The sequence below is a fragment of the Trachypithecus francoisi genome, unplaced genomic scaffold (assembly GCF_009764315.1).
Source record: "Trachypithecus francoisi isolate TF-2019V2 unplaced genomic scaffold, Tfra_2.0 Lachesis_group5, whole genome shotgun sequence".
Lineage (NCBI taxonomy): Eukaryota > Metazoa > Chordata > Mammalia > Primates > Cercopithecidae > Trachypithecus > Trachypithecus francoisi.
Window position 1 is genome coordinate 142,957,690 of NW_022681470.1, and position 25,533 is coordinate 142,983,222.

At 49.0% G+C, this 25,533-nt stretch overlaps 1 protein-coding gene across 1 annotated transcript in view; it reads left to right on the forward strand.

The window, feature by feature from the left end:
* Positions 1–25,533, forward strand: part of C3 (complement C3) — a 43,608-nt gene that overhangs the window by 12,571 nt on the left and 5,504 nt on the right. Inside the window, exons 14-33 of the mRNA XM_033198562.1 lie at positions 449–607; positions 3,033–3,162; positions 3,428–3,499; positions 3,688–3,885; positions 5,537–5,645; positions 5,905–5,990; positions 11,429–11,571; positions 11,667–11,879; positions 12,988–13,054; positions 13,182–13,268; positions 14,979–15,182; positions 15,804–15,879; positions 16,210–16,369; positions 18,607–18,705; positions 22,027–22,183; positions 22,641–22,804; positions 23,839–23,997; positions 24,150–24,209; positions 24,334–24,424; positions 24,545–24,596. Of these exons, the coding sequence (XP_033054453.1) occupies positions 449–607; positions 3,033–3,162; positions 3,428–3,499; positions 3,688–3,885; positions 5,537–5,645; positions 5,905–5,990; positions 11,429–11,571; positions 11,667–11,879; positions 12,988–13,054; positions 13,182–13,268; positions 14,979–15,182; positions 15,804–15,879; positions 16,210–16,369; positions 18,607–18,705; positions 22,027–22,183; positions 22,641–22,804; positions 23,839–23,997; positions 24,150–24,209; positions 24,334–24,424; positions 24,545–24,596 (2,486 nt within the window). The remainder of the gene's footprint in view (positions 1–448; positions 608–3,032; positions 3,163–3,427; positions 3,500–3,687; positions 3,886–5,536; positions 5,646–5,904; positions 5,991–11,428; positions 11,572–11,666; positions 11,880–12,987; positions 13,055–13,181; positions 13,269–14,978; positions 15,183–15,803; positions 15,880–16,209; positions 16,370–18,606; positions 18,706–22,026; positions 22,184–22,640; positions 22,805–23,838; positions 23,998–24,149; positions 24,210–24,333; positions 24,425–24,544; positions 24,597–25,533) is intronic.

The window sequence follows — 25,533 nt, forward strand, 5'->3', positions numbered from 1 at the left end:
TCTCTCTCCCTTTCTCTCTCTCTCTCTCTTTCTCTCTCTCCCTCTCTCCTTCTCTTTCTTTCCCTCTTTCTCTTCTCTCTTTCCCTCTCTCTTCCCTCCCTTCTCTCTCTCTCTCTTCACTTTCTCTCTCTTTCTCTCTCTCTCATTTTCTCTCTCTTTCCCTCTCTCTTTCCCTCTCCTCTTCCCCCTCACTATCCCTCTCTCTGTCTCTCCGTCTCTCTCTCCCTTTCTTCCTGTCTCTCCCTTTCTTTTTCTCTCTCTCCCTTTCTCTCTTTCCCTCTCTCTCCCTCCCTCTTTCCCTTTCTCTCTCTCTCTCTCTCTCTCCCCTGCCACCCCCACGGCTCCCCCCAACCTTTCCGTCGTTCCACTCTAGCCCAGCACCCCCTCCATCCCAGGCGCTCCTCTCTCCCAGGGCTGACTTCTTTCTGCATCTCCGCCCTCCCCACAGCTGGTGGTAAAAAGCGGCCAGTCAGAAGACAGGCAGCCTTTACCTGGGCAGCAGATGACCCTGAAGATAGAGGGTGACCACGGGGCCCGGGTGGGACTGGTGGCTGTGGACAAGGGCGTGTTTGTGCTGAATAAGAAGAACAAGCTGACGCAGAGTAAGGTAAGGATCAGTGTCCCAAGGCTGCTGAGAAGAGGCGGAGGCACAGAGCTGGGGCTGGGGGAGATGGATGGGATTGGAGAGGGCAGTACAGTGGGGGCATGGGCTAAAGGCAGAGATCAGAGCAGACCAGACACAGATGGCAGAAGCTGAAGATGGGAATGAGGTTGGGCATGGGTTCCAGTTGGGGATGGTCAAAAGAACTGGACTTCTTCTTCTTCTTCTTCTCTTCTTCTTCTTCTTCTTCTCTTCTTCTTCTTCTTCTTCTTCTTCTCTTCTTCTTCTTCTTCTTCTTCTTCTTTCTTCTTCTTCTTCTTCTTTCTTTCTTCTTCTTCTCTTCTTCTTCTTCTTCTTCTTCTTCTTCTCTTCTTCTTCTTCTTCTTTTCTTTCTTCTTCTTTCTCTTTCTTTCTTTTTTCTTTTCTTCTTTCTTTCTTTCTTTCTTCTTCTTCTTCTTCTCCCTCTTCCTCTTCTTCTTCTTCTTCCTCTTCTTCTTCTTCCTCCTTTTTTTTTTTTTTTGAGATGGAGTCACTCTATCTATCACCAGGCTGGAGTGCAGTGGCGCAGTCTCGGCTCACTGCAACCTCTGCCTCCCAGGTTCAAGCGATTCTCCTGCCTCAGCTTCCCAAGTAGCTGGGACTACAGGTGCCCGCCACCATGCGTGGCTAATTTTTGTATTTTTAGTGAAGACAGGGTTTCACCATGTTGACCAGGATGGTCTCGATCTCTTGACCTTGTGATTCACCCGCCTTGACCTCCCAAAGTGCTGGGATTACAGGCGTGAGCCACCACGGCCGGCTGAGACTTGGACACTTTCTTTTTTTTTTTTAATTTTTAATTTTTATTTTATTATTATTATTTTTTTGAGACGGAGTCTTGCTCTGTTGCCCAGGCTGGAGTGCAGTGGTGCTATCTCGGCTCACTGCAAGCTCCGCCTCCCGGGTTAATGCCATTCTCCTGCCTCAGCCTCCCAAGTAGCTGGGACTACAGGCGCCCGCCACCTTGCCCGGCTAATTTTTTGTATTTTTAGTAGAGACGGGGTTTCACCGTGTTAGCCAGGATGGTCTCGATCTCCTGACCTCGTGATCCACCCGTCTCAGCCTCCCAAAGTGCTGGGATTCCAGGCCTGAGCCACCGCGCCCGGCCCTTGGACACGTTCAACTGGGGCTCTGAGAGGCTGGTGGCAGTACGCCCAGGGGCATCCAGTGGGGAAGGCTTCCGGAGTAGGGACGAAGATGGAGGTGGCGTTGGCCTGGGATCAGGAGTGAGGATGGGAAAGCAGATGGAATCAGAGAGGGAATGGAGATAAGATTTGGAATGGAGGCCGGGTGTGGTGGCTCATGCTTGGAATCCCAGCACTTTGGGAGGTCACGGTGGTAGGATCACTTGAGGCCAGGAGTTCCAGACCATCTTGGGCAACATGGCAAGACCCCATCTCTATAGAAAAATTTAAAAATAGCTGGGCATGATGACGCATGCCTGCAGTCCCATCTGCTCAGGAGGCTGAGGTGCGAGGATTGCTTGAGCCCAGGAATTTGAGGCTGCAGTGAGCTGTGATTGCACCACTGCACTCCAGCCTGGGTGACAGTGGGAGATCCCAACTTTAAAAAAAAAAAAAAAGAATGGAAAGAAAGGAGAAAAAAGAAGAGAGAGAGAAAACAGAGAGAAAGAAAAGGAAAGGAGAGAAAGAGAAAGAGAAAGGGAGGGGAGGGAAGAACGAAGGAAAGAAGGAAGGAAGGAAGGGAGGGAGGGAGGGAGGGGAGGGAAGGGAAAGAAAGAAAGACAGACAGAAAGAAAAGAGAAGCCCAGGCATGGTGGCTCACTCCCAGCACTTTGAGAGACCAAGACAGGGGAATCATTTCAGGTCAGGAGTATGAGACCAGCCTGGCCAACATGGTGAAACCCTGTCTCTACTAAAAATACAAAAATTAGCTGGGCATCGTGGTGTGCACCTGTAGTCCCAGCTACTCGGGAGCCGGAGGCAGGAAAATCGCCTGAACCTGGGAGTTGGAGGTTACAGTGAGCTGAGATCACACCACTGCACTCCAGCCTGGGTGACAGAGCAAAACTCTGTCTTGAAAGAAAGAGAGAGAGAGAGAGAGAGAAAGAAGGAAGGAAAGAAAGAAAGAAGAAAGAAAGAAGAAAGAAAGAAAGAAAGAAAAGGAAAGAAAGAGAAAGAAAGAAAGAAAGAAAGAAAGAAAGAAAGAAAGAAAGAAAGAAAGAAAGAAGGAAAGAAAGAAAGAAAGAAAGAAAAGGAAGGAAGGAAGGAAGGAAGGAAGGAGAGAGAAAGGAAGGGCAGAAGCAGGAATGGGGGGGATGAAAGCAGGACGGGGTGGGGTCATTCAGGAAGAGATACACAGGTGCATATGTGGGGGATCCCAACTGCCAGCCTAGCCTCCCTGCGTCCTGCCACCCCTATGCCCCCGGCAGATCTGGGACGTGGTGGAGAAGGCAGACATCGGCTGCACCCCAGGCAGTGGGAAGGACTACGCCGGTGTCTTCTCGGATGCAGGCCTGACCTTTGCGAGCAGCAGTGGCCAGCAGACCGCCCAGAGGGCAGGTGAGGTCGCCACCAGGGGCTGGTGCAGGGACGGACAGCACCTCCACTTCCCAGATGCTGGGAGCAGAGCTCTGGAATCCGGGGCCCTGGATTCAAGCCCCGCCTCCACCACCACCACCAAGTAAACCCCTCCCCTCTGAGCCTCAGTTTGCTCTTCCATCAAATGGGAGCAGGAGCACCCCCACCTCCCACGATCGTGAGGGGTGAACCGAGGACACCTAGTAGGTGCCTCAGCCATCTTCTTTTCGGCCGCCTGCCCCTGCAGAACTTCAGTGCCCCCAGCCAGCCGCCCGCCGACGCCGTTCCGTGCAGCTCGCGGAGAAGAGAATGGACAAAGGTGGGTGCCTTTCCTACCCACTCCTGCCCCTGAACCCCACCCCTGTGAGCCCCGAGCCTGGCCGTGCAGGAGCCAGAGAGGGAGGAAGGGAGGTCCTGGCGGGAAATGCCTCCCTGGAGTCCGACCCGAGTCCCCCCTGCTGCGGGTCCCCAGCTGAGGGTGTGGCCTGGGGGAATGTGCTCCCGCAGTCGGCAAGTACCCCAAGGAGCTGCGCAAGTGCTGCGAGCATGGCATGCAGGAGAACCCCATGAGGTTCTCGTGCCAGCGCCGGACCCGTTACATCACCCTGGACGAGGCGTGCAAGAAGGCCTTCCTGGACTGCTGCAACTACATCACAGAGCTTCGGCGGCAGCACGCGCGGGCCAGTCACCTGGGCCTGGCCAGGAGTAGGTCCCATGGGGTGGGGCAGGGGGAGGAGTCCAATTGCTTTTATTTGCTGGTAGTGTCAAGCTGCTTTTGTTGATTTATATATTTATTTAGAGGCAGGGTCTCGCTCTTTCGCCCAGGCTGGAGTGCAGTGGTGCAGTCACAGCTCACTGCAGCGTCAACCTCTTGGGCTCAAGGGGTCCTTCTGTCTCAGCCTCAGCCTTCTGTGTAGCTAGGACTACAGGTGCATGCCACCATGCCCAGCTAATTTTTAGATTATTATTTGTAGAGAGAGAGTCTCAGTGTGTTGCCCAGGCTGGTCTCAAACTTCTGGGCTCAAGCCATCCTCCCACTTCGCTTCTCAGAGCGCTGGGATCATAGCACCACATTCAGCCTATTGAGATTTTTTTTTGAGACCGAGTCTTGCTGTGTTGCCAGGCTGGAGTGCAGTTATGCAATCTCAGCTCACTGTAACCTCCGCCTCCTGGGTTCAAGCGATTCTCGTCCCTCAGCCTCCCGAGTAGCTGGGATTACAGGCGCATGCCATCGCAGCTGGCTAATTTTTGTATTAGACGGTTTTTAAAGGCAACTGCTTCTTCCATGTTCTGCACCAGGCCTGGGAATGTTCTCAGCTCACCTAGTCACGTTCAGAACGGACAAATCCCTCAGAGGAAGCAGACACGGTTTCTCAGGACCATGATCCTTTCGAGGCACGTGCACATGCTTTCCTTCTTTTATTATTATCTTTTTTCGAGACGGAGTCTCACTCTGTCACCGAGGCTGCAGTGCGGTGGCACAATCTTGGCTCACTACAACCTCCGCCTCCCGGGTTCAAGTGATTCTCCTGCCTCAGCCTCCCAAGTATCTGGGACTACAGGTACCCGCTGCCATGCCTGGCTAATTTTCATATTTTTAATAGAGGCACGGTTTTGCCATGTTGGCCAGGCTGGTCTCAAACTTCTGACCTGAAGTGATCCACCCGCCTCGGCCTCCCAAAGTGCTGGGATTACAGATGTGAGCCACTGTGCCTGGCCAAATGCTTTCATTTCTTTAAAAATCAGAGGGAAAGGAATGAATATAATCCAGTCTGCATTGTGTATGTCCTTATACCAGTACATTTGTGGGATATAATTTTTAGGTTTTTTTTTTAAATGGAGAAGTAACTCCCAGGGCAGATGTGTCTGGGGCTCGTGAGAATTCATCCTACAGTCCTCCTTGTCTGGGATATATTTCCCTGCTAGGTATCCCTCCTGGGCAGAGGTAGGATCTAAAGGTGTGACTGCTGAGGAAGTAGGTGGCCTCTTTTGTTTGTTTGTTTTGGTTTGGTTTTTTTTTTGTTGTTGTTGTTGTTTTGAGATGGAGTCTGTCTCTGTTGCCCAGGCTGGAGTGCAGTCGTGCGATCTTGGCTCACTGCAACCTCCACCTCCTGGGTTCAAGCGATTCTCCTGCCTCAGCCTCCAGAGTAGCTGGGATCACAGGCATGTGTCACCATGCCCAGCTAATTTTTGTATTTTTAGTAGAGACGGGGTTTCACCATGTTGTCCAGGCTGGTCTCCAACTCCTGGCCTCAAGTGATCCACCCACCTCAGCCTCCCAAAGTGCTGGGATTGCAGGCATGAGCCATGGCGCCTGGCCTGGTCTGCTCTGAATGCAGATCTAAACCCCCTGCAGGTAACCTGGATGAGGACATCATCGCAGAAGAGAATATTGTTTCCCGAAGTGAGTTCCCAGAGAGCTGGCTGTGGAAGATTGAAGAGTTGAAAGAGCCACCGAAAAATGGGTAAGGCCGGGGTAACCCCCCATGCAACCCACCCCACAGCCAGACCATTTAATTTGCATGCACCTGCTATCTCTTGTCTTCTCTGGAATCACAGTGCAACCCCACAGCCCAACCTAGAAAAATTATTTGTTGGGTTACCTACATGGAGGCACCCCCAGACCCTTCCAGCCTGTTCCTTGGGATCCCTCTGCCCCAGTTCTCCCCCTCTACCACCCTGCTAGATGACGTTTCCTAATGCCCCAACCTCTTCTCCATCCAGAATCTCCACGAAGCTCATGAATATATTTTTGAAAGATTCCATCACCACGTGGGAGATTCTGGCTGTGAGCTTGTCAGACAAGAAAGGTGAGCGAGGGTGCTGGCTGGTCCCAGGCAGGCAGGGACCCCAGGGTGTCTGAGTGTCATCTCATTTTATCCAAAGTCAAGGAACCCTATGGTTCTTGGCACTTTATTCTCTGCCCTGGTTACCACAGAGGTGTTGTTATCAGGAACTGCGGGAATCCTTAGTTCTTGTCTAACTTGGAAGAAAGAATTCAACCAAGAGATGCATAGCAGGGTTAAGTAGCAGAGTTTATTGAAGGAAGAAACAGCTCTGGTCTGGTCCCCCTGGAAAAATAGTAGTCACAATGCTTATTTAAAGAGACAGGGCCAGGCTCGGTGGCTCACACCTGTAATCCCAGCAATTTGGGAGGCCGAGGCAGGGGAATCACCTCAGGTCAGGAGTTCAAGACCAGCCTGGCCAACACAGTGAAACCCCATCTCTACTAAAAATACTAAACAATTAGCCAGGCAGGGGGTGGCGAGCACCTGTAATCCCAGCTACTCAGGAGGCTGAGGCAGGAGATTCGCTTGAATCTGGGAGGTGGAGGTTGCGGTGAGCCCAGATTGTGCCACTGCGCTCTAGCCTGGGCAACGAGAGTGAAACTCCTTCTCTTAATAAATAGAAAGTGACAGTGTGCTCTGAAAGATGACACAGACATGGCTGCTCAAGAGAATGAGCCAGCAGCAGATACTGCTGGTGGACTCTTTTTATGAGACTCTTACATGATTTTTCATGAAGGGCCATGAGGGTGTGTCACTTGCAGGCATGTTTTGGGAGGTCTCTTTGGGCGAGCAGGCTCTGACTGTACGTGCTAGCACGCACACGGCATGTCTCATTAGCGTCTAAAATCTCCACCCACGGTGTGTTTTTTTCTATGATAATGAGCAAAAGACGACTCGAGGGTGGGTTTTTGGAGCAGTGTACATGCTCGTCATCAGGGAAAATCTCTAGCAGGGTTATTTCCAGCTAAGACCTGATAAGTCACCTTCAGCGCTGGAGGACCCCAACCACCAGGCCACACGTAGCTAATGCAGCTATCGTCCTTTTGCTGACTGCCAGTGAGCAGCGCTATCCGTAGGCAGCCTGTCTGGGACTTATTTTCCCAGGAAGCTCCCCTGCCTGCTCATTTCCACCTATCTGTCTACTCTAACAGTGTCAAAAGCTAGACAGGGTGGGGGTACAGTCTCTAACATTGATGCTTTTCTTCTTTCTTTTTTTTTTTTTGAAGGAGTCTCGCTCTGTCACCCAGGCTGGAGTGCAATGGCGCGATCTCAGCTCACTGCAACCTCCTCCTCCCAGGTTAAGCGATTCTCCTGTCTCAGCCTCCCCAATAGCTGGGATTACAGGCACCCACCACCATGCCCGGCTAATTTTTGTAATTTTAGTAGAGATGGGGTTTCACCATGTTGGTCAGGCTGGTCTCACACTCCTGACCTCAAGTGATCCACCGACCTCGGCCTCCCAAAGTGCTGGGATTACAGGCGTGAGCCACTGTGGTGATTTTTTTTTTAGTGCACTTTATTGTTTAGAGTCTTTTCAGTTCACAGCATAATTCAGGGGAAAGTACAGAGACTCCCCACATACCCCTAGTCCCCACACATTGACAACCTCCACCACTGCCAGCACCCCCAGTGGAGCAGTGCATTGGCTGCAATCAGTGAACCCCCAGTGGAGCAGTACATTGGCTGCAATCAGTGAACCCCCAGTGGAGCAGTGCATTGGCTGCAATCAGTGAACCCCCAGTGGAGCAGTGCATTGGCTGCAATCAGTGAACCCCCAGTGGAGCAGTGCATTGGCTGCAATCAGTGAACCCCCAGTGGAGCAGTGCATTGGCTGCAATCAGTGAACCCCCAGTGGAGCAGTGCATTGGCTGCAATCAGTGAACCCCCAGTGGAGCAGTGCATTGGTTGCAATCAGTGAACCTCCAGACACACAGCACTTCCACCCTAAGTTCCAAGTTTCACATGAGAGTGTTGTACATTCTGTGGGTTTGGTTCAATGGATGAAGATACGAGTCCACCATGCCATGACAGTGTTACAGAGGCAGTTACAAGAGAAAGTTTTCAGAGGTGATGTGGACATGAGAGAGGCAAAGTGATTCAGAAAAGATATATGAGGGGCCGGGCACGGTGGCTCACCCCTGTAAACTCAGCACTTCGGGAGGCCAAGATGGGCAGATCACCTGAGGTCAGGAGTTCGAGACCAGCCTGGGTAACGTGGCAAAACCCCATCGCTACTGAAAATGCAATAAATTAGCCGGGTGTTGTGGTGGGCACCTGTAGTCCCAGCTACTCGGGAGGCTGATTCAGGAGAATCGCTTGAACCCAGGAGGCAGAGATTGTGGTGAGCCGAGATCGCACCACTGCACTCATGCCTGGGTGACAGAGCAAGACTATCTCAAAAAGGAAAATAAGAAAAGATACAAATACAAAAGGAAGTAGGATGAAACACGTGATTAACACATTGGTGGTCAGACTGTGCAACATGACAAAACTGGGGACAAGGGGTGGTCCCATTCCTAGGTACTTGTCCTCTCCCCGCCATCTACAGCCTAATGTGAGACCCTGGCTAGCTCTGGTCAGATACAGATGGTTGACAGCAAGGCAAGTGAAGAGATGAGGCACCGTCCTCAGGCACAAAATTTAAGAGCATGCCAAAACAGTAACCACCCACCCCCCAAAAAATTACATTAGTGTAGTGTGGGAAATTTTTGTGTTTTTTTTGTTTTTGAGATGGAGTCTCGCTCTGTCGCCCAGGCTGGAGTGCAGTGGTGCCATCTTGCCTTGCTACAACCTCTGCCTCCTGGGTTTAACCAATTATCTTGCCTCAGCCTCCCAAGTAGCTGGGACTACAGGCAAGCACTAACACACCCAGCTCATTTTTTGTATGTTTAGTAGAGATGGGGTCTCACCATGTTGCCCAGGCTGGTCTCAAACTCCTAACCTCAGGCAATCCACCCACCTTGGCCTCCCAAAGTGCTAGGATTACAGGTGTGAGCCAACGTACCCCGCCAAAAATAGTATTTTAATGCAATATTATTTTCTTAAAAAAGTTTTCTTTGTCCAAACTGCCACTTGGTAGCAATTAGTGCAATGTGTGTGTGTGTGTGTTTGTGTGTACATATATCTTTATTTATTTATTCATTTTAATTTGAGATGGGGTCTTGCTTTGATGCCCAGGTTGGTCTCCAATTCCTGGGCTCAAGTGATACTCCTGCCTCAGCCTCTTGAAATGCTGGGATTACAGACGTGAGCCACTGCAACTGGCCAATAGGATACTTTTTAAACATCAAAGGGAATGCAAACAAAAAAATAAAATCCAGGATGACAAACAATCCACATTTTAAGTAGACATCAGCACTATGTCAAGCCATATGGGAGTCTGCCCCAAGAGGAAAAATGTGCACCTACATGCAAGTTTTATGTATATTTGAAAGGTTTATTTTTCCCAGAACTTTTAAGTAATTGAAAAAAGATTGAGTCAAAGAGTGGATACAAGAGAGGAAATATATATTGAAAAAGAGAAAGAAAAAAGATCAAATCATTAGAAAGTAGATATATTAAAATTCACATTAAGTGTAAATATTCTGTTTATACCCAAGCCATAATTTATATGGTTTATTATAATTTATAATAATTTATAATAAATTTAATTACAATATTTATTTATATATTAATTGTAATATGTTTATATTTAATTATATAATATATAATTATATATTATATATTGTATATAATTATATGTTACATAACATAATATATAATGTAATATATAATTATATATGACATAATGTAATATATAATTGTATATTACATAACATAATATAATTATAATTATATGTATATAATTATATTACATAACATAATATATAATATATTGCATATCTACATATTACATATATATTACATATTACATATACATATTACATATGTAATATATAAAATATATGTATTATAATTTATAATAAATTTAATTGATATAATTTAATGAATTATAATAAACAATTTATCATAATTTAATTTTGTTATAATCTATAATTATATTTACTACTATTATGTCATTTGTTATTATTGACATATTAACATATATAATGTATATTTTATTAGATGTTATATAAGTGAGATATTTATTATTGATTACATATTTATAATTATGCCATATCATAACTTATTACAAAACATTCAGGCCGGGCGTGGTGGCTCACGCCTGTAATCCCAGCACTTTGGGAGGCCGAGGCAGGCAGATCACCTGAGGTCAGGAGGTTGAGACCAGCCTGGCCAACATGGTGAACACTGTCTCTATTGAAAATACAAAAAATTAGCAGGGCATGGTGGTGGGTGCCTGTAATCACAGCTACTCAGGAGGCTGAGGCAGGAGAATTGCTTGAACCCAGGATACGGAGGTTGTAGTGAGTCAAGATCACGCTACCACACTCTGGGTGACAGAGCGAGACCCCGTCTCAAAAAATAAATAAATAAATAAAATAGCAATAATAATAAAATATACAATTCAATGGTGTTTCATATATTTACAATGAGCATCGGTTGTTTGTTTTGTTTCACTGGGTTTGGTTTTAGAGACAGGATCTCACTCTGTTGCCTTAGCTGGAGTGCAGTGGTGTGATCATAGCTCACTGCAGCCTTGAACTCCTGGGCTCAAGCAATCCTCCCGCCTCAGCCTCCCAAAGTGCTGTGATTACAGGCATGAGCCACCACAAATAGCTAGATCATCAGGTTTAAAGTTTACATCTGAATGAAATTAAATATATTTTAAAACAAGTAATTCAAATAAAAGTACAAATCCAGTTTCTCACTTGAGCAAACCCCATTTTGAGTGCTCAGCTCTCACCCACGGCTTGGGGCTACCATTTCAGAGATGCGGATATATTTTGGAGATTTCTCTTCCTACATGTAGATCTCTGAGTCAAACTACAAACAGAATGCAAATCATTAAATAATGGTAACTCCGGCCAGGCGCAGTGACTCACGCCTGTAATCTCAGCACTTGGGAAGCCGAGGGGGGTGGACCACGAGGTCAAGAGATCGAGACCATCCTGGCCAACATGGTGAAACCTCATCTCTACTAAATATATAAAAATTAGCTGGGCATGGTGGTGCCTGCCTGTAGTCCCAGCTGCTCGAGAGGCTTAGACAGGAGAGTCGCTTGAACCCAGGAGGCGGAGGGTGCGTTGAGCCGAGATGGCGCTACTGCACTCCATCCTAGTGACAGAGTCTTGCTCTGTCTCAAATAATAATAATAATAATAACAAAATATGGTAACTCCCAACCACCACGATCATCTGTCATTTATCACCATTGACAGCGTTTAGTTCATAGGCTTTTGCAAAGACAGGCTGAGTTAGGGAGAGCTCCTGCAGTGAGGACTAAGAGCTGAGATCCAGGAGCCTTGCCTTGTCCACTCCCCGACCTTAACGCTCCATGTTCTGTCTCTGCCCGGGAAGGGATTTGTGTGGCAGACCCCTTCGAGGTCACAGTAATGCAGGACTTCTTCATCGACCTGCGGCTACCCTACTCTGTTGTTCGAAACGAGCAGGTGGAAATCCGAGCCGTTCTCTACAATTACCGGCAGAACGAAGAGCTCAAGGTGGGTCCTAGCATGGCAGAGGCTTCATGGAGCCTGCAAGGGGGTAGGTAGCCTGTTGCACACACACTTGCCCTGATACTTTCTCTCCCTGGCAGGTGAGGGTGGAACTACTCCACAATCCAGCCTTCTGCAGCCTGGCCACCGCCAAGAGGCGTCACCAGCAAACCGTAACCATCCCCCCCAAGTCCTCACTGTCCGTTCCTTATGTCATCGTGCCCCTAAAGACCGGCCTGCAGGAAGTGGAAGTCAAGGCTGCCGTCTACCATTTTTTCATCAGTGACGGTGTCAGGAAGTCCCTGAAGGTCGTGGTGAGTGCTTGGGGCACCCACAAACCCTTGTCCTTCAGAGAGGGTTCCTGGTCTTCCTACTATTGACTCAGGTCACAGATCCAGGCTCTGAGGCAGTAAGAATCATAGTGTCTGGCTTAGGAAATTTGGCAGTCCCAGAATTTCAGAAGCAGAGCCAGGATTGCGGTAAAGTGAGTGAGATAACCCCAGGCATAGAATTTTAGGGGGTGCCGAAAAGCTCATCAACCATCACCAATCAATAATTTTTTTGTACTCAATTCAAAAGATTATTTATTTATGTATGTATGTATGTATGTATGTATGTATGTATTATTTTGAGACAGAGTGTCACTCTGTTGCCCAGGCTGGAGTGCAGTGGTGTGATCTCAGCTCACTGCAACCTCTGCCTCCTGGGTGCAAGCGATTTTCATGCCTCAGCCTCCTGAGTAGCTGGGATAACAGGCATTTGCCACCACGCCCGGCTAGTTTTTCTATTTTATTGTATTGAGACCCTGTCTCAAAAAAGAATTCAAAAGATTATGTTATTTTCTTATTGATTTATAACTTTCTGATAAATTCACACCACAACACAATAGGTAGGTGTTTATATGGCCTCCTCCTTCTACGGAGGGAAGCTGAGGCACAGAGAGGTTAAGTAACTGGCCCCTAATCACACAGCTGGGGGCAAGGGGCTGGGGTCAGATGCTTTGACACCTATGCTAGGGTAAATCTTTTTTTTTTTTTTTTGAGACGGAATCTTGCTCTGTCGCCCAGGCTAGAGTGCAGTGGCAAGATCTCGGCTCACTGCAAGCTCCGCCTCCCGGGTTCACGCCATTCTCCTGCCTCAGCCTCCCGAGTAGCTGGGACTACAGGCGCCCGCCACCATGCCCGGCTAATTTTTTTGTATTTTTAGTAGAGACGAGGTTTCACTGTGTTAGCCAGGATGGTCTTGATCTCCTGACCTCGTGATTCACCCACCTTGGCCTCCCAAAGTTCTGGGATTACAGGCATGAGCCACTGCACCCGGCTATGCCAGGGTAATTCTAAGGACAGTGCCCTGCTGACCATCTGTGTGTCTGTCTGTTCTTTTATTCATCCAATGACTCCCCCCACCTCCAACACTGTGTAGCCAGAAGGAATCAGAATGAACAAAACTGTGGCTGTTCGCACGCTGGATCCAGAACGCCTGGGCCAAGGTGAGTCAGCTGCAGGGGTAGGGGCTGAGGGGCTGGCAGGGTGAGGGGGGGAAGCGACCTGGGTTTAGTGAGGTAGGATAGGGCGGGAGGGAGCTAGAGCCATCGGTGTCTCTCACTCACCCTGCAGAAGGAGTACAGAGAGAGGACGTCCCACCTGCAGACCTCAGTGACCAAGTCCCAGACACGGAGTCTGAGACCAGAATTCTCCTGCAAGGTGAGCTGCCCTTGACCCTGACCCCATGGGTCTCAGTAGGGCATGGAGGGAGTCAAATTCCGTCTCATTCTGGAAGTGTTTAACCCATACCTTTCTCTTCCCCTTCAGCTAAAACAGCCCATCTGTGATCTGTTTTCCCTTTTTTTTTTTTTTTTGAGACGGAGTCTTACTCTGTCACCCAGGCTGGACTGTGGACTGGAGTGGTGCAATCTCGGCTCACTGCAAGCTCCGCCTCCCAGGTTCACACCATTCTCCTGCCTCAGCCTCCTGAGTAGCTGGGACTACAGGCGCCGCCACCACGCCCGGCTAATTGTTTTTTTTTAATTTTTAGTAGAGACGGGGTTTCACCGTGTTAGCCAGGATGGTCTCGATCTTCTGACCTCGTGATCCCCCCGCGCCTCGGCCTCCGCCCGACCATGTTTTCCCTCTTTTAAACATTTTTTAAAGCACACAGATATTCTTTGCTATGATCAGTTTTATAGAAGCCTCCAGATAGCATTTAGTTCAGCAAAGAGCTTTCACCGATACATCATTTTCTTTATTTTAATTTTTTGTAGAACTTCTGTGCTTCTCAGATGGGAAATCAGCTGAAATGAGAAGCCTGTAATCCCAGCACTTTGGGAGGCCGAGGCAGGCAGACCCCCTGAGATCAGGAGTTTGAGAGCAGCCTGGCCAACGTGGTGAAACCCTGTCTCTACTAAAAGTACAAAAACTGGCTGGGCATGGTGGCACATGCTTATAATCCCAGCTACTCGGGAGGCTGAAGCAGGATAATAGCTTGAACCTGGGAGGCGGAGGTTGCAGTGAGCCCAGATCGTACCACTGCACTCCAGCCTGGGCGGCAGAGGAAGACTCCATCTCAAAAAAAAAAAACAAAGAAAAGGAATATAGTAGAAGAGCAGAAATTCTGGAGCTCATTTCTTGCCCCAGGAGGGAAGACTGGAGAAAGAAAGGGCCTTGCAACCTGTAAGCTATAAGCTTTGGGGAAAGAGCCTTGGTTTTTTCACCTTTGATAGGGGAAGAATAATAGTATCTACCTCCAAGGGTTGGCGTGATCACTTTTTTTTTTTTTTTTTTTTTTAAATTTTGAGGCGGAGTCTCGCTCTGTCGCCAGGCTAGAGTGCAGTGGCGTGATCTTGGCTCCCTGAAACCTCTGCCTCCCGGGTTCAAGTGATTCTCGTGCCTCAGCCTCCCGTGTGGCTGGGACTACAGGCACCCACCACCATACCGAGCTAATTTTTGTACTTTTAGTAGAGACAGGGTTTCATCATATTGGTCAGGCCGGTCTCGACCTCTTGACCTCAGGTGATCCACCCATCCTGGCCTCCCAAAGTGTGGGATTACAGACTTGAGCCACCACGCCCAGCCTGGTGTGACGATTAAATGAGATACTCTATGGTGTTCTCTTAGAACAGTCTGGGAAGTAACATTAAGTGCAATATAAGTATTCCTGAATATTATTACTGGAATTATTTTACTGCTGGTGAAACGAGACCCAGGGACCAGGGTGATCGCGTGAAGCACGTCCCACTCCGAACAGTGCAGACCCCCGAACAGCCACTCAGCCATGCAGCCTCCCCTCCCCGCAGTCACATCCTCCCAGCACTCTCCTGTCCCTGACCCCTTCGACCTGGCTGGTTGGGAGGCTGGAATCCCCCAAGGTGGGTCACCTACCCGGCTTGAGCGACGTCCTCTTCCCACCTGCTGCAGGGACCCCGGTGGCCCAGATGACAGAGGATGCCATCGATGCGGAACGGCTGAAGCATCTCATCGTGACCCCCTCGGGCTGCGGGGAACAGAACATGATCAGCATGACGCCCACAGTCATCGCTGTGCATTACCTGGATGAAACGGAACAGTGGGAGAAGTTCGGCCCAGAGAAGCGGCAGGGGGCCTTGGAGCTCATCAAGAAGGGTGGGCTCCCTGCTCCTCTTGGAGACCCCAGGGACCCCTTTCCAAGCGCCCCCCTCCCTTAAGACCCCACCTCATTTCAAGACCACGCCCTCCCCTGAGGCTCCACCTCCTCTCCTAGCCACTCCCCACATTTGAGGCCCCACCTCTTCTCAAGGCCACGCCCTCTGAGGCCCTGCCTCCTCCCAGGCCGGGCTCATGAGACCTTGCCTCTTTTCAAGACCAAGCCCATCCCCTGAGGCCCCACCTCTTCTCAAGACCAAACCCTCCTGTGAGGTCCCACCTCCTCTCCCAGCCACTTTCATCTGAGGCCCTACGTCCTCTCCAGACCATGCCTCTTCCCTGAGACTCCACTCCATGTCTGAGACCCCTCACCGCCCTGAAAGCCCCCTACCCTCAAGATCCTTCCCCTCTCTGAATCCCTTGTCCTCTGAGAACTCTTCCCCCTCCTCGCTCTGATCCCCCACCGCCTTTCAGTCCTTCTCTCTTTAAGGTCCCCTCCTCCCAGAATCCCTGCCCGACCCTGAGCCCCTGTTCCCTCTCTGCACCCCGCCGCTGCCCTTTCTGGCGTGCCCCCTCTGCTCAGCCTCGGCTCTTTTGGGGGTTACTCTCTCTTCCCTACAGGGTACACCCAGCAGCTGGCCTTCAGACAACCCAGCTCTGCCTATGCGGCCTTCCTGAACCGGACACCCAGCACCTGGTGAGTCCCAACAGCCAGCTCAGGCCGTGCAGACCCTCCACCCTCAACCCCCAGCAGGGCCTGGACCCTGGCCAGGGGTGGTCCCCTAGGCCAGCCTTGCCTAAACAGCCCTGGACTTGCAGAGTCCAGGCAGGCGCTGGCTGAGTGACCAGCGGTCATTTAGCAACCTTAAGCACGGATCGCATGCAACAGCTGGGTCCTGGGACCTGGGAAAGCAAACGAGGCAAACTGGGCCAGGCCCTGGTCCCTCCCCACCTGCTCATTGGCTGGGTGGCATGGCAGTCTCTGGATCTCAGAGCCGATTGGCTCACGCTCTGTGCCCACCCCCAGGCTGACCGCCTACGTGGTCAAGGTCTTCTCTCTGGCTGTCAACCTCATTGCCATCGACTCCCAGGTCCTCTGCGGGGCTGTTAAATGGCTGATCCTGGAGAAGCAGAAGCCGGACGGGGTCTTCCAGGAGGATGCACCCGTGATACATCAAGAAATGACTGTAAGAGGCTGGGATTTAAGGCAAAATGGAAGAGAGGGGCTCCTGAGTCTCACAGGATGAACGCGAGAGAGATCCCTACCTCCATGTGCCCACCGCCCAATTCTCTTTGCAAATATTGGGGTGGGGGTGGGGGCAGGGAGATAAATGAGCCAGAGGCGTCACTCCAGCATTGCAAACACCAGAGACCTGCGAAGCCCAGTGCAAAATGAAGATGCATGGCCCCTTGCTCAGAAATTATTAAGCATTTCATTAAACCAAGTGCAGGGGTCCTGCCTGGGAATCCCTTTCTCACACTCAATCCAGCAACACCTGCATTCTCCCATGGTGTTACAGGAATCACCCCCTTCTCTCCATCCTCATGGCCAGCCCCTGGTCCAAGTAACACTCTCCCCGCCCCTCCTTATTTGGAGACCGTGTAGCAGCCACCTCCTGGGCATCATCCTGGTGGCCTCCACTTTTGTGGGCTCTCAGGCACTCATCACATAGCAGCTGGGGTGATTTTTTCGAATCCAGTTGGATCAGTCCTTAGAAAGTCCTGTGGCTCCCTCTATAGCTCTTAAACACAAAACTCCTTCAAGCACTGGTTCTCCAAGTGTGATCCTCAGACCAGCAGCAGCAGCAGCAGCAGCACCCATGACTTACTAGAAATGCACACTTTGTGGCTGGGCTCAACAGCCCATGCCTATAATCCCACCGCTTTGGGAGGCCGAGGCAGGAGGATGGCTTGAGCCCAGGAAGTCGAGGCTGCAGTGAGCCATGATCATGCCACTGCACTCCAGGCTGGTAACAGAGCAAGACCCTGTCTCAAAAACAAAACATATTCTGAGACCAGACCCCAGACTCACTGAATCAGAAATTCTAGGGGCAGGACCCAGGAATCTGAGGGGTGTGTGTTTATGTGTGTGTGTGTATGTGTGTTTGAGGTGGAGTTTTGCTCTTGTCACCCAGACTGGAGTGCAATGGCCTGACCTCGGCTAACTGCAACCTCCACCTCCCGAGTTCAAGCAATTCTCCTGCCTCAGCCTCCTGAGTAGCTGGGATTACAGGTGCGCTGTCCACCAAGCCCGGCTAATTTTTGTATTTTTAGTAGAGACCAGGTTTCACCATGTTGGCAAGGATGGTCTCAAACTCCTGGCCTCAGGTGATCTGCCCACCTTGGCCTCCCAAAGTGCTAGAATTTCAGGCATGAGCCACTACACCCAGCCTAGGAATCTGAGTCTTTAAAAGTGCCCCCATTCCTCCAGGTGATGCAAATGTGTGCTTGAGATGGAGAATCACTGCCTCAGTCTCACCTTTCAGGCTTCCAGCCTTCCAGCCTTTCTTTTCTTTCCAGGCTCCAGCCATTGATAGGAGCCTTGCTCTATCGTGCTATCGGGCCTTTGCACATGCTGTTTCTGCCACCTAGTATGCTAATCCCTGCCCTCTGTGACAGTTGACTGCCTCAGGGACACTTTTTCCGACCTCCCCAACTGGGTCACACTCCCACACTTCATTCTCACTGCTATGTCCTCTTCCCCTGCACAGAACTCATCCACTTTATAAGTATATATCTCTTGGCCGGGCGCAGTGGCTCACACCTGTAATCCCAGCACTGTGGGAGGCTGAGGTAGGTGGATCACCTGAGGTCAGGAGTTCGAGACCAGCCTGACCAACATGGGAAACCCCATCTCTACTAAATACAAAAAATTAGCCAGGTATAGTGGTGCATGCCTGTAATCCCAGCTACTTGGGAGGCTGAGGCAGGAAAATTGCTTGAACCCAGGAGGCAGAGTTTGCAGGGAGCCAAGATTGCGCCATTGCACTCCAGCCTGGGCAACAAGAGTAAAACTCTGTCTCAAAAAAAAAAATATATATATATATATATGTATGTATGTATATATACACACATATATATGTGTGTGTGTGTGTGTGTGTATATCTTGAGGATCTGAGTGGACTATATCCATCTTCCCTACTAGAGAAATGCTCTGTGAAGGCTACAGCCTATGTCTGGTTTTATAATGGATCAAACCACTGGACCCATTGTGCCAGCACAGAGGCCCTTCATTGACACTTGCAGAAGGATAAATGATTGCATGAATTAATACTAAGAAGTCTGACCTTCATGGGGTAGCGGGGTGACACCTAGAAGACACTCAGCCCTGCCCAGACCCCCGGATTCTGAATCTGCAGGGGGGATGACTGGCATGTGTGGACATACCAGTGACCCCATCCTTGCTTCCTGCTCTCCATCCCAGGGTGGATTCCGGAACACCAACGAGAAAGACATGGCTCTCACGGCCTTTGTTCTCATCTCGCTGCAAGAGGCTAAAGAGATTTGCGAGGAGCAGGTCAACGTAAGTGCCCCCCATCTTCCTACCCTACCCTCCCTTCCCCTATGCAGAGCACAGCCACCTTGGAGAATGAGAGGTTGCCTTCGGGGAATTTGCAGCTCTCCCAGTGCAATCATGTTCATACCTAACATGTATTGAGCACTTAACTCATCTAATACAGACCCCCTCTAATAGTTTCACATGTTAAGTCTCATAATCCTTTTAGCAGCCTGAAAGGTAGATTACTCTTATTATCCCCAATTTGCAGATGAGAGAACTGAGGCACAAAGAGATCAAAGGTGGGGATTCTTTCTGTCTACTTTAGCATTTTCATGAGAGTTTTCCGTCCATTTCCAAAAGTGCTTTCTACATCATTGCTACACAATCAGTACGGTTGCATCCTTGCTGCTGCTTTAAAGAAAACTTGGGATACAGAGCTGAGACTGTTTCCTTAGTCCAGAGGATCTTTCAGGTGATTTTCAAAGGGATCCATGACTCCAAACAGGAAATGGTGAAAACCGTTGGCTCATCACTGTCTCTTTTTCCTCTGGTTTTGATTCTGAAGCAGAGAAGCTTGGAAAGATGGGCCCCTGAGAGTCTGGAATGCCTTTGTCGGCTTTATTGTGTTTGTTTTGTTTTGTTTTGTTTTGTTTTGTTGTGATGGAGTCTCTGTCACCCAGGCTGCCATGCAGTGGCATGATCTCGGCTCCTGCACCCTTCGCCTCCCGGGTTCAAGGGACTGTCCTGCTTCAATCTCCAGAGCAGCTGGAATTACAGGCACCCACCACCACGCCTGGCTATTTTTTGTCTTTTTAGTAGACATGAGGTTTCACCATGTTGGACAGGCTCGTCTCGAACTCCTGACCTCAGGTGATCTGCCCGGCTTGGCATCCCAAAGTGCTGGGATTACAGGCAAGAGCCACTGCACCAAGCCTAAGTTGTGTATTTTTAGTAGAGACAGGGTTTTGCCATGTTGGCCAGGCTGGTCTCGAACTCCTGATCTAAAGTGATCCACCTGCCTCAGCCTCCCAAAGTGCTGGGATTACAGGCGTGAGCCTCTGCGCCCAGCTGATCGTGGGGTTTTGAGTGAGTTTTTTAACCTTTAGCTTTCAAAGTGGGAAGCCAAGGATTACACTCCTAGCGAGTGGCTTCTCCCCTCTTAGGAAAAGAGATAGAGGGGAGGGGCCAGTGAAGAGAAAAGCAAACACAGGGCCTGTTGCCTCGAACACCCAAGAGGGACCAAGGCCTTGAGAGAGAGAGAAAGAGAGAGAGAGAGAGAGAGAGAGAGAAAGTAGCATGGGGGTGGGGGACTGTGGGGTCAGCCAAGTCTGACTTCAAATCCTGACTCACGGGCACTTCCACCCTTGAGCCTCACTCAGTATGTGCATCTGTAAAATGGTGATAATAAATAATGATCTCTGTATTTTTAGGCCTCTGAGTTGTCCCAGATATAACACACATGTGACCTAGATTATACAAAAATTGATGGGGAATTTATGTTCAGGGTCCAAAGATATCAAATACAGAGGTGAAGGCAGCCTCAGGGACTCTGCCAGGATGCTTTGCTCCTCTCTCCCATCTCCCTCATTCTGTTCTTGGCCAATGATTACAGAAAATACCAGATCAAGGTTAGGGCCTCCATATTCCCAGGGAAGGACTCTGATTGGCTCAGCCTGGGTCAGATGACTACATCTGGACCAATCAGCTAAGGACAGAAAGTAGGTCTCAGTGGGCAGACATGGCTGCTTCCACTGTGGCCACCTGAATGGAAGGGAGAAGTTCTTACAAAAGGAGTGGATGTCAGAGAGGGAAGTGGGCAGGAAAAAAAACATTTGTTTCTGCTACAGCATGGCAGCATTGTAGTAGAGTATAGCACAGGCTGTGAAACCGAACTCCTGGGGTCAAGAGTATGCTGTAATCCCAACTACTCAAGAGGCTGAGGCAGGAGAATCACTTGAACTAGGGAGGCAGAGGTTGCAGTGAGCCGAGATCACACCACTACATTCCAGCCTGGGCAACAGAGCAAGACTCCATCTTAAAAAAAAAAAGTTAAATTTACAGAAATTTTTCAAGCTGGTCATTAAATACAACCATTATTAAAAACTAAGTATTAGGCTGGGCACAGTGAGCCTGTAATCCCAGCACTTTGGGAGGCCAAGGCCTGCAGATCATCGGAAGTCAGGAGTTCAAAACCAGCCTGGCCAACATGGCAAAAACCCTTCTCTACTAAAAATTAACCGGGCGTGGTGGAGGGGGCACCTGTAATCCCAGCTACGCAGGAGGCTAAGGCACAAGAATCACTTGAACCCGGGAGGCAGAGGTTGCAGTGAGCTGAGATAGCCCCACTGCATTCCAGCCTGGACCAGAGCGAGACTCCGTCTCAAAACAAAACAAAACAAAACGAAACAAAACAAAACCCAGCCAACCAACGAAACAAACAAAAAACCTAAGTTATAAAACTTACAGTTAAATAAATTCTATTAAACACAAAGGTTAGAAACACTCCAACTCATCACTTCTTACGCCTTACTCCCATAATCTATACTCTTGGGGTTATTTATGTGTATTGGATCTGTATAGTGAAAATACTATATAATACTGTGCTACTGCAAAGCTCTTCCCAACTCTACATTCAATGTTGCCATATTGGTAGCTTGAAATCAGTGATGGAAGTATTCACACCATGGAAACGAGGAAACAGTACACGTCATGTCTTCCTTCATCCCCAGAAGGCTGGCTTTGGATCCTAACTCTGCCACTTACTTCCTAGGTGGTCTTTGCAAAATTACTGCATCTCTCAGGGCTCAGTATTCTCAACAGGTTTTTATGAGATTAAATGTGCGGCTATCTGAATGACACAGAGTAAGTGTGAGCTATGATGATGAAGAAGATGATGATAATGACTGGATGAGGTGTTCACAGTGGTGTACCAAATCTGGCCCATACTAGTTTATGAGTAACAATTTGGAGAATATCTCCCCAACACTTTGTTCAGTGATGTCACATTGACACTGTGAAATTGGTCCTGGTGGGGGTATGTACACGACAGAAATTGTCAATCATAAACCAAGGATCTGTCACCCCTCCCACTGGAGAGCTGGTTGTTAAACATTCACCAGCACACCATGGGGTACATGGATTTCTCCAGATACATAATAGATATTCAGCAACAAGGCAGCTCATGGTGGCTAAAATATCTGGGAAATGCTCAGAAATGGACAAATCTAAGACAGATATATCCCAAGGATAGAAATCCCTGATTCTCAGGAAGTGCTGCTCGTATGATCCTTACTAATGTGACAGTAATGCCCACGTGACCAGAGAATCTGATCCTCTTTCTCATAGAGCCTGCCAGGCAGCATCACTAAGGCAGGAGACTTCCTTGAAGCCAACTACATGAACCTACAGAGATCCTACACTGTGGCCATTGCTGCCTATGCCCTGGCCCAGATGGGCAGGCTGAAGGGACCTCTTCTCAACAAATTTCTGACCACAGCCAAAGGTGAGGGATGGCCTGGAGGGGTGAAGGGAGATGCATGGCTGAAGCTTAGGGCAGGAGATACTGAGCTGGGATGCATGGCTTTTAGCTGAGCTGGGATGGATGACCCTAAGCCAAGCTGGGATGGATAGTCCTAAGGTATCAAGCTGGGATGCATAACCCTGAGCTGAGCTGGGATGCATGGTTCTAAGGTTTAGCAGGTCCTCATTGTAAACCACACAAGAAGGTTTGTTGCATCATCATTCAACAAATGCGTATTCAGCATTCATTTCAAAGGGAGAAGTGAGAGTTGATGAAACGAGAAAGGCAAGGCAGGAGCCAAATAACTGAGAGCCTTGAATGTCAGCCAGGACACCCGAACACCAGGAAGTCTAGCATGCATCTCTTTCTGAGCTTTCTCTGAGCCATCCCCAGGCTGGACAGAGCAGTGAGCACTGGGGATGGGGTGTCCTCTTTGCAGATAAGAACCGCTGGGAGGAGCCTGGTCAGCAGCTCTACAATGTGGAGGCCACATCCTATGCCCTCTTGGCCCTACTGCAGCTAAAAGACTTTGACTTTGTGCCTCCCGTCGTGCGTTGGCTCAATGAACAGAGATACTACGGTGGTGGCTATGGCTCTACCCAGGCAAGTGGCCTACAGCCCCCAGGCACATGCATCCCTGTCTCCTGTGGCTTCCCACCGGCCTCCTAGAGAACACATTGAGGCCCCGCGAGGCAATTCTTCTTTCCCACGAGCCAGTGTGATTGGAGTGGAATTGAGAATCAGTTTTCTTAGTTGCAAACCCATCTATAGGTTCTAGAATACAATCTGGATACTCCAAGCTGTGTGTTGAGCCTTCTTCTTGCCCCAGGTGTCTAGATCATGTTCTCAGGGCCCAGGTTCAGGTCTAAGCCTCTCTCTCCACCTGGTGGGTTCTAGACCAGGTTTCCAGTTCCACTAGGCTCACAATGTTACTCTGTCTCACTGGTGGGCTCTAGACCAGGTTCCCAGTTGTACTATCTCACAGTCTTATCCTGTCTTGCTGGTGGGTTCTAGACCATGTTCCCAGGTCTACCAGACTCCCAACGTCATATTGTCCCACTGGTAGGCTCTATACTATGTTCCCAGTTACCCTAGGGTATTATGCAAACCCTGTTCTAGGCCATGGTTTCAGTAACTTCAGGCTTCAGCAACTTCAGGCTCCAGTTGACCTCCTTTCTTTCTGGTGGTCTGTCAATCACGTTCTCAGTGTTACAGTGTCATTTTTGGGTTGTAGATTATATGCTCAGTATCCTCTGGCTACAGTTTTATTCTCTTTTTCATGAGTGGGTTCTAGACATATTCTCAGTGTCTCCAAGCCCTGGCCTGACTCTATCCTCTTGATGGGTCTAGACCACATCCTCAGGGTTGCTAGACCTTCAGTCTCACATCTGGACTTTCTGGTGGATTCTAGACATGTTCTCAGCATCTCCGAATCCTGGTGTAAGTTTCTGTCCCTTGGAGAGTTCTGAACATGTCCTCAGAGTTCAATAACCTCCAATTATTACTCCTGCACTCGCTAGTAGGTTTTAGGCAACTTTTTGATGTCCCAGCTCTGATTTGAACCTCTTTATCCCCACTGGATTCTAGACACTTTCCCAGGCTCCTAGATCACCATCTTTCTATCTCGTGGGTTCTAGGCCACCTTCATGGTGTTCCAAGCCTTGGCTCAATACCAAAAGGATGTCCCTGACCATAAGGAACTGAACCTGGATGTGTCCCTCCAACTGCCCAGTCGCAGCTCCAAGATCATCCACCGTATCCACTGGGAATCTGCCAGCCTCCTGCGATCAGAAGAGGTACAGTCACCCAGCCAAGCCCTCCTCACTCTTGCTGTCGCCCTCTACACCAGCCAGGATTTACTGGGAAGCAAGAGGGAGGGGAGGTGACCATCATAGGCAGTAGAAGGCTTAATTCCCAACATGCTGTCGTCTCTCTTTTCACTCTGCAGACCAAAGAAAATGAGGGTTTCACAGTCACAGCTGAAGGAAAAGGCCAAGGCACCTTGTCGGTAAGGAACAGAAACCCACACCTGCCTGGCCCACGCCCCTCTGCCCCAGAGGGACCATCTCCTCTTGTCCTCAGTATTCCTAGTCCTGTGGCCTGACATTATGTCTCCTCTCCCATCTTACCAGGTGGTGACAATGTACCATGCTAAGGCCAAAGGTCAACTCACCTGTAATAAATTCGACCTCAAGGTCACCATAAAACCAGCACCGGAAACAGGTAAAAGGAATCAAGGCCTTACCTGTCACCTTCCTCCTACCCCTCTTTTAATTTCTTCCCCCCTCCTGAATCAACACACAGGTATACCCTCTCCCATCTTTCTGTCTTCTGTGTTTCTAGAAAAGAGGCCTCAGGATGCCAAGAACACTATGATCCTTGAGATCTGTACCAGGTAAGAAGCTAGGTCACCGGGGTTCATCTTGGCCATCCCTCTATCTCTAGCAAGAATTCTTGCAAATAATATCCATGATATTCAATACTTTCCAAGTACACTGTGTATCTGATACTGTTCTATGTATCCACCATAAGGTAGAGAACACAGACAGTCCTTGCTTTGCGTGTCAATGTGAGACCACAGCAATGACCATGTAAGTTGAGACTGTCAAAGCGTCTTAGCAATCAATGGAGAAAAGTACACTATCATTCCATGACCTTTAAAGTTTTCTTGTTTTCTTTTGAGAGAGATAGGGTCTTGCTCTGTCAGCCAGGCTGGAGTGCAGTGGCACAATCATAGCTCACTGTAACCTCAAACTCCCTGGCTCAAGCGATCCTCCCGCCTCAGCCACTCAAGTAGCTGGGACTACAAGCGTGTGCCATGACACCTGGCTAATTTTTATTTTTTATTCTTTCTAGAGGCGGGGCCTCACTGTGTTGCCCAGGCTGGTCTTGAACTCCTGACCTTGAGCATTCCTCTGCCTTGGCCTCCCAAGGTTTTGGGATTACAGGCATGAGCCACTATGCCCAGCCTAAATGTTTCTATTATAACATTTAAAATTATCATACTGCCAGTTATAAAGATACAGGAAAATGAAAGACATAGTAAGATGAGTATTTGACTACACTGTAATTTAAAACATCAGAACATTGAGATGCAAGGTGTATTTTTTTTTTTTTTTTGTATGACACAGAGAGTGCTTTAGTTCAAAAAATGCTTGCTTTCTTCTCTTTGTATAATTTACAACATGGAGTAAACATCTTTTCTATGCCTTGGTACATTGTCTTGCCCCTTTCTAAGTTTGGATTAGCTTCCAATATTTTATCCTTTGAGCTTTCCATGTCACAAAATTCCTCCAAGAGTTCCCTTAAAGTGACTTTTTATTCTATAACGA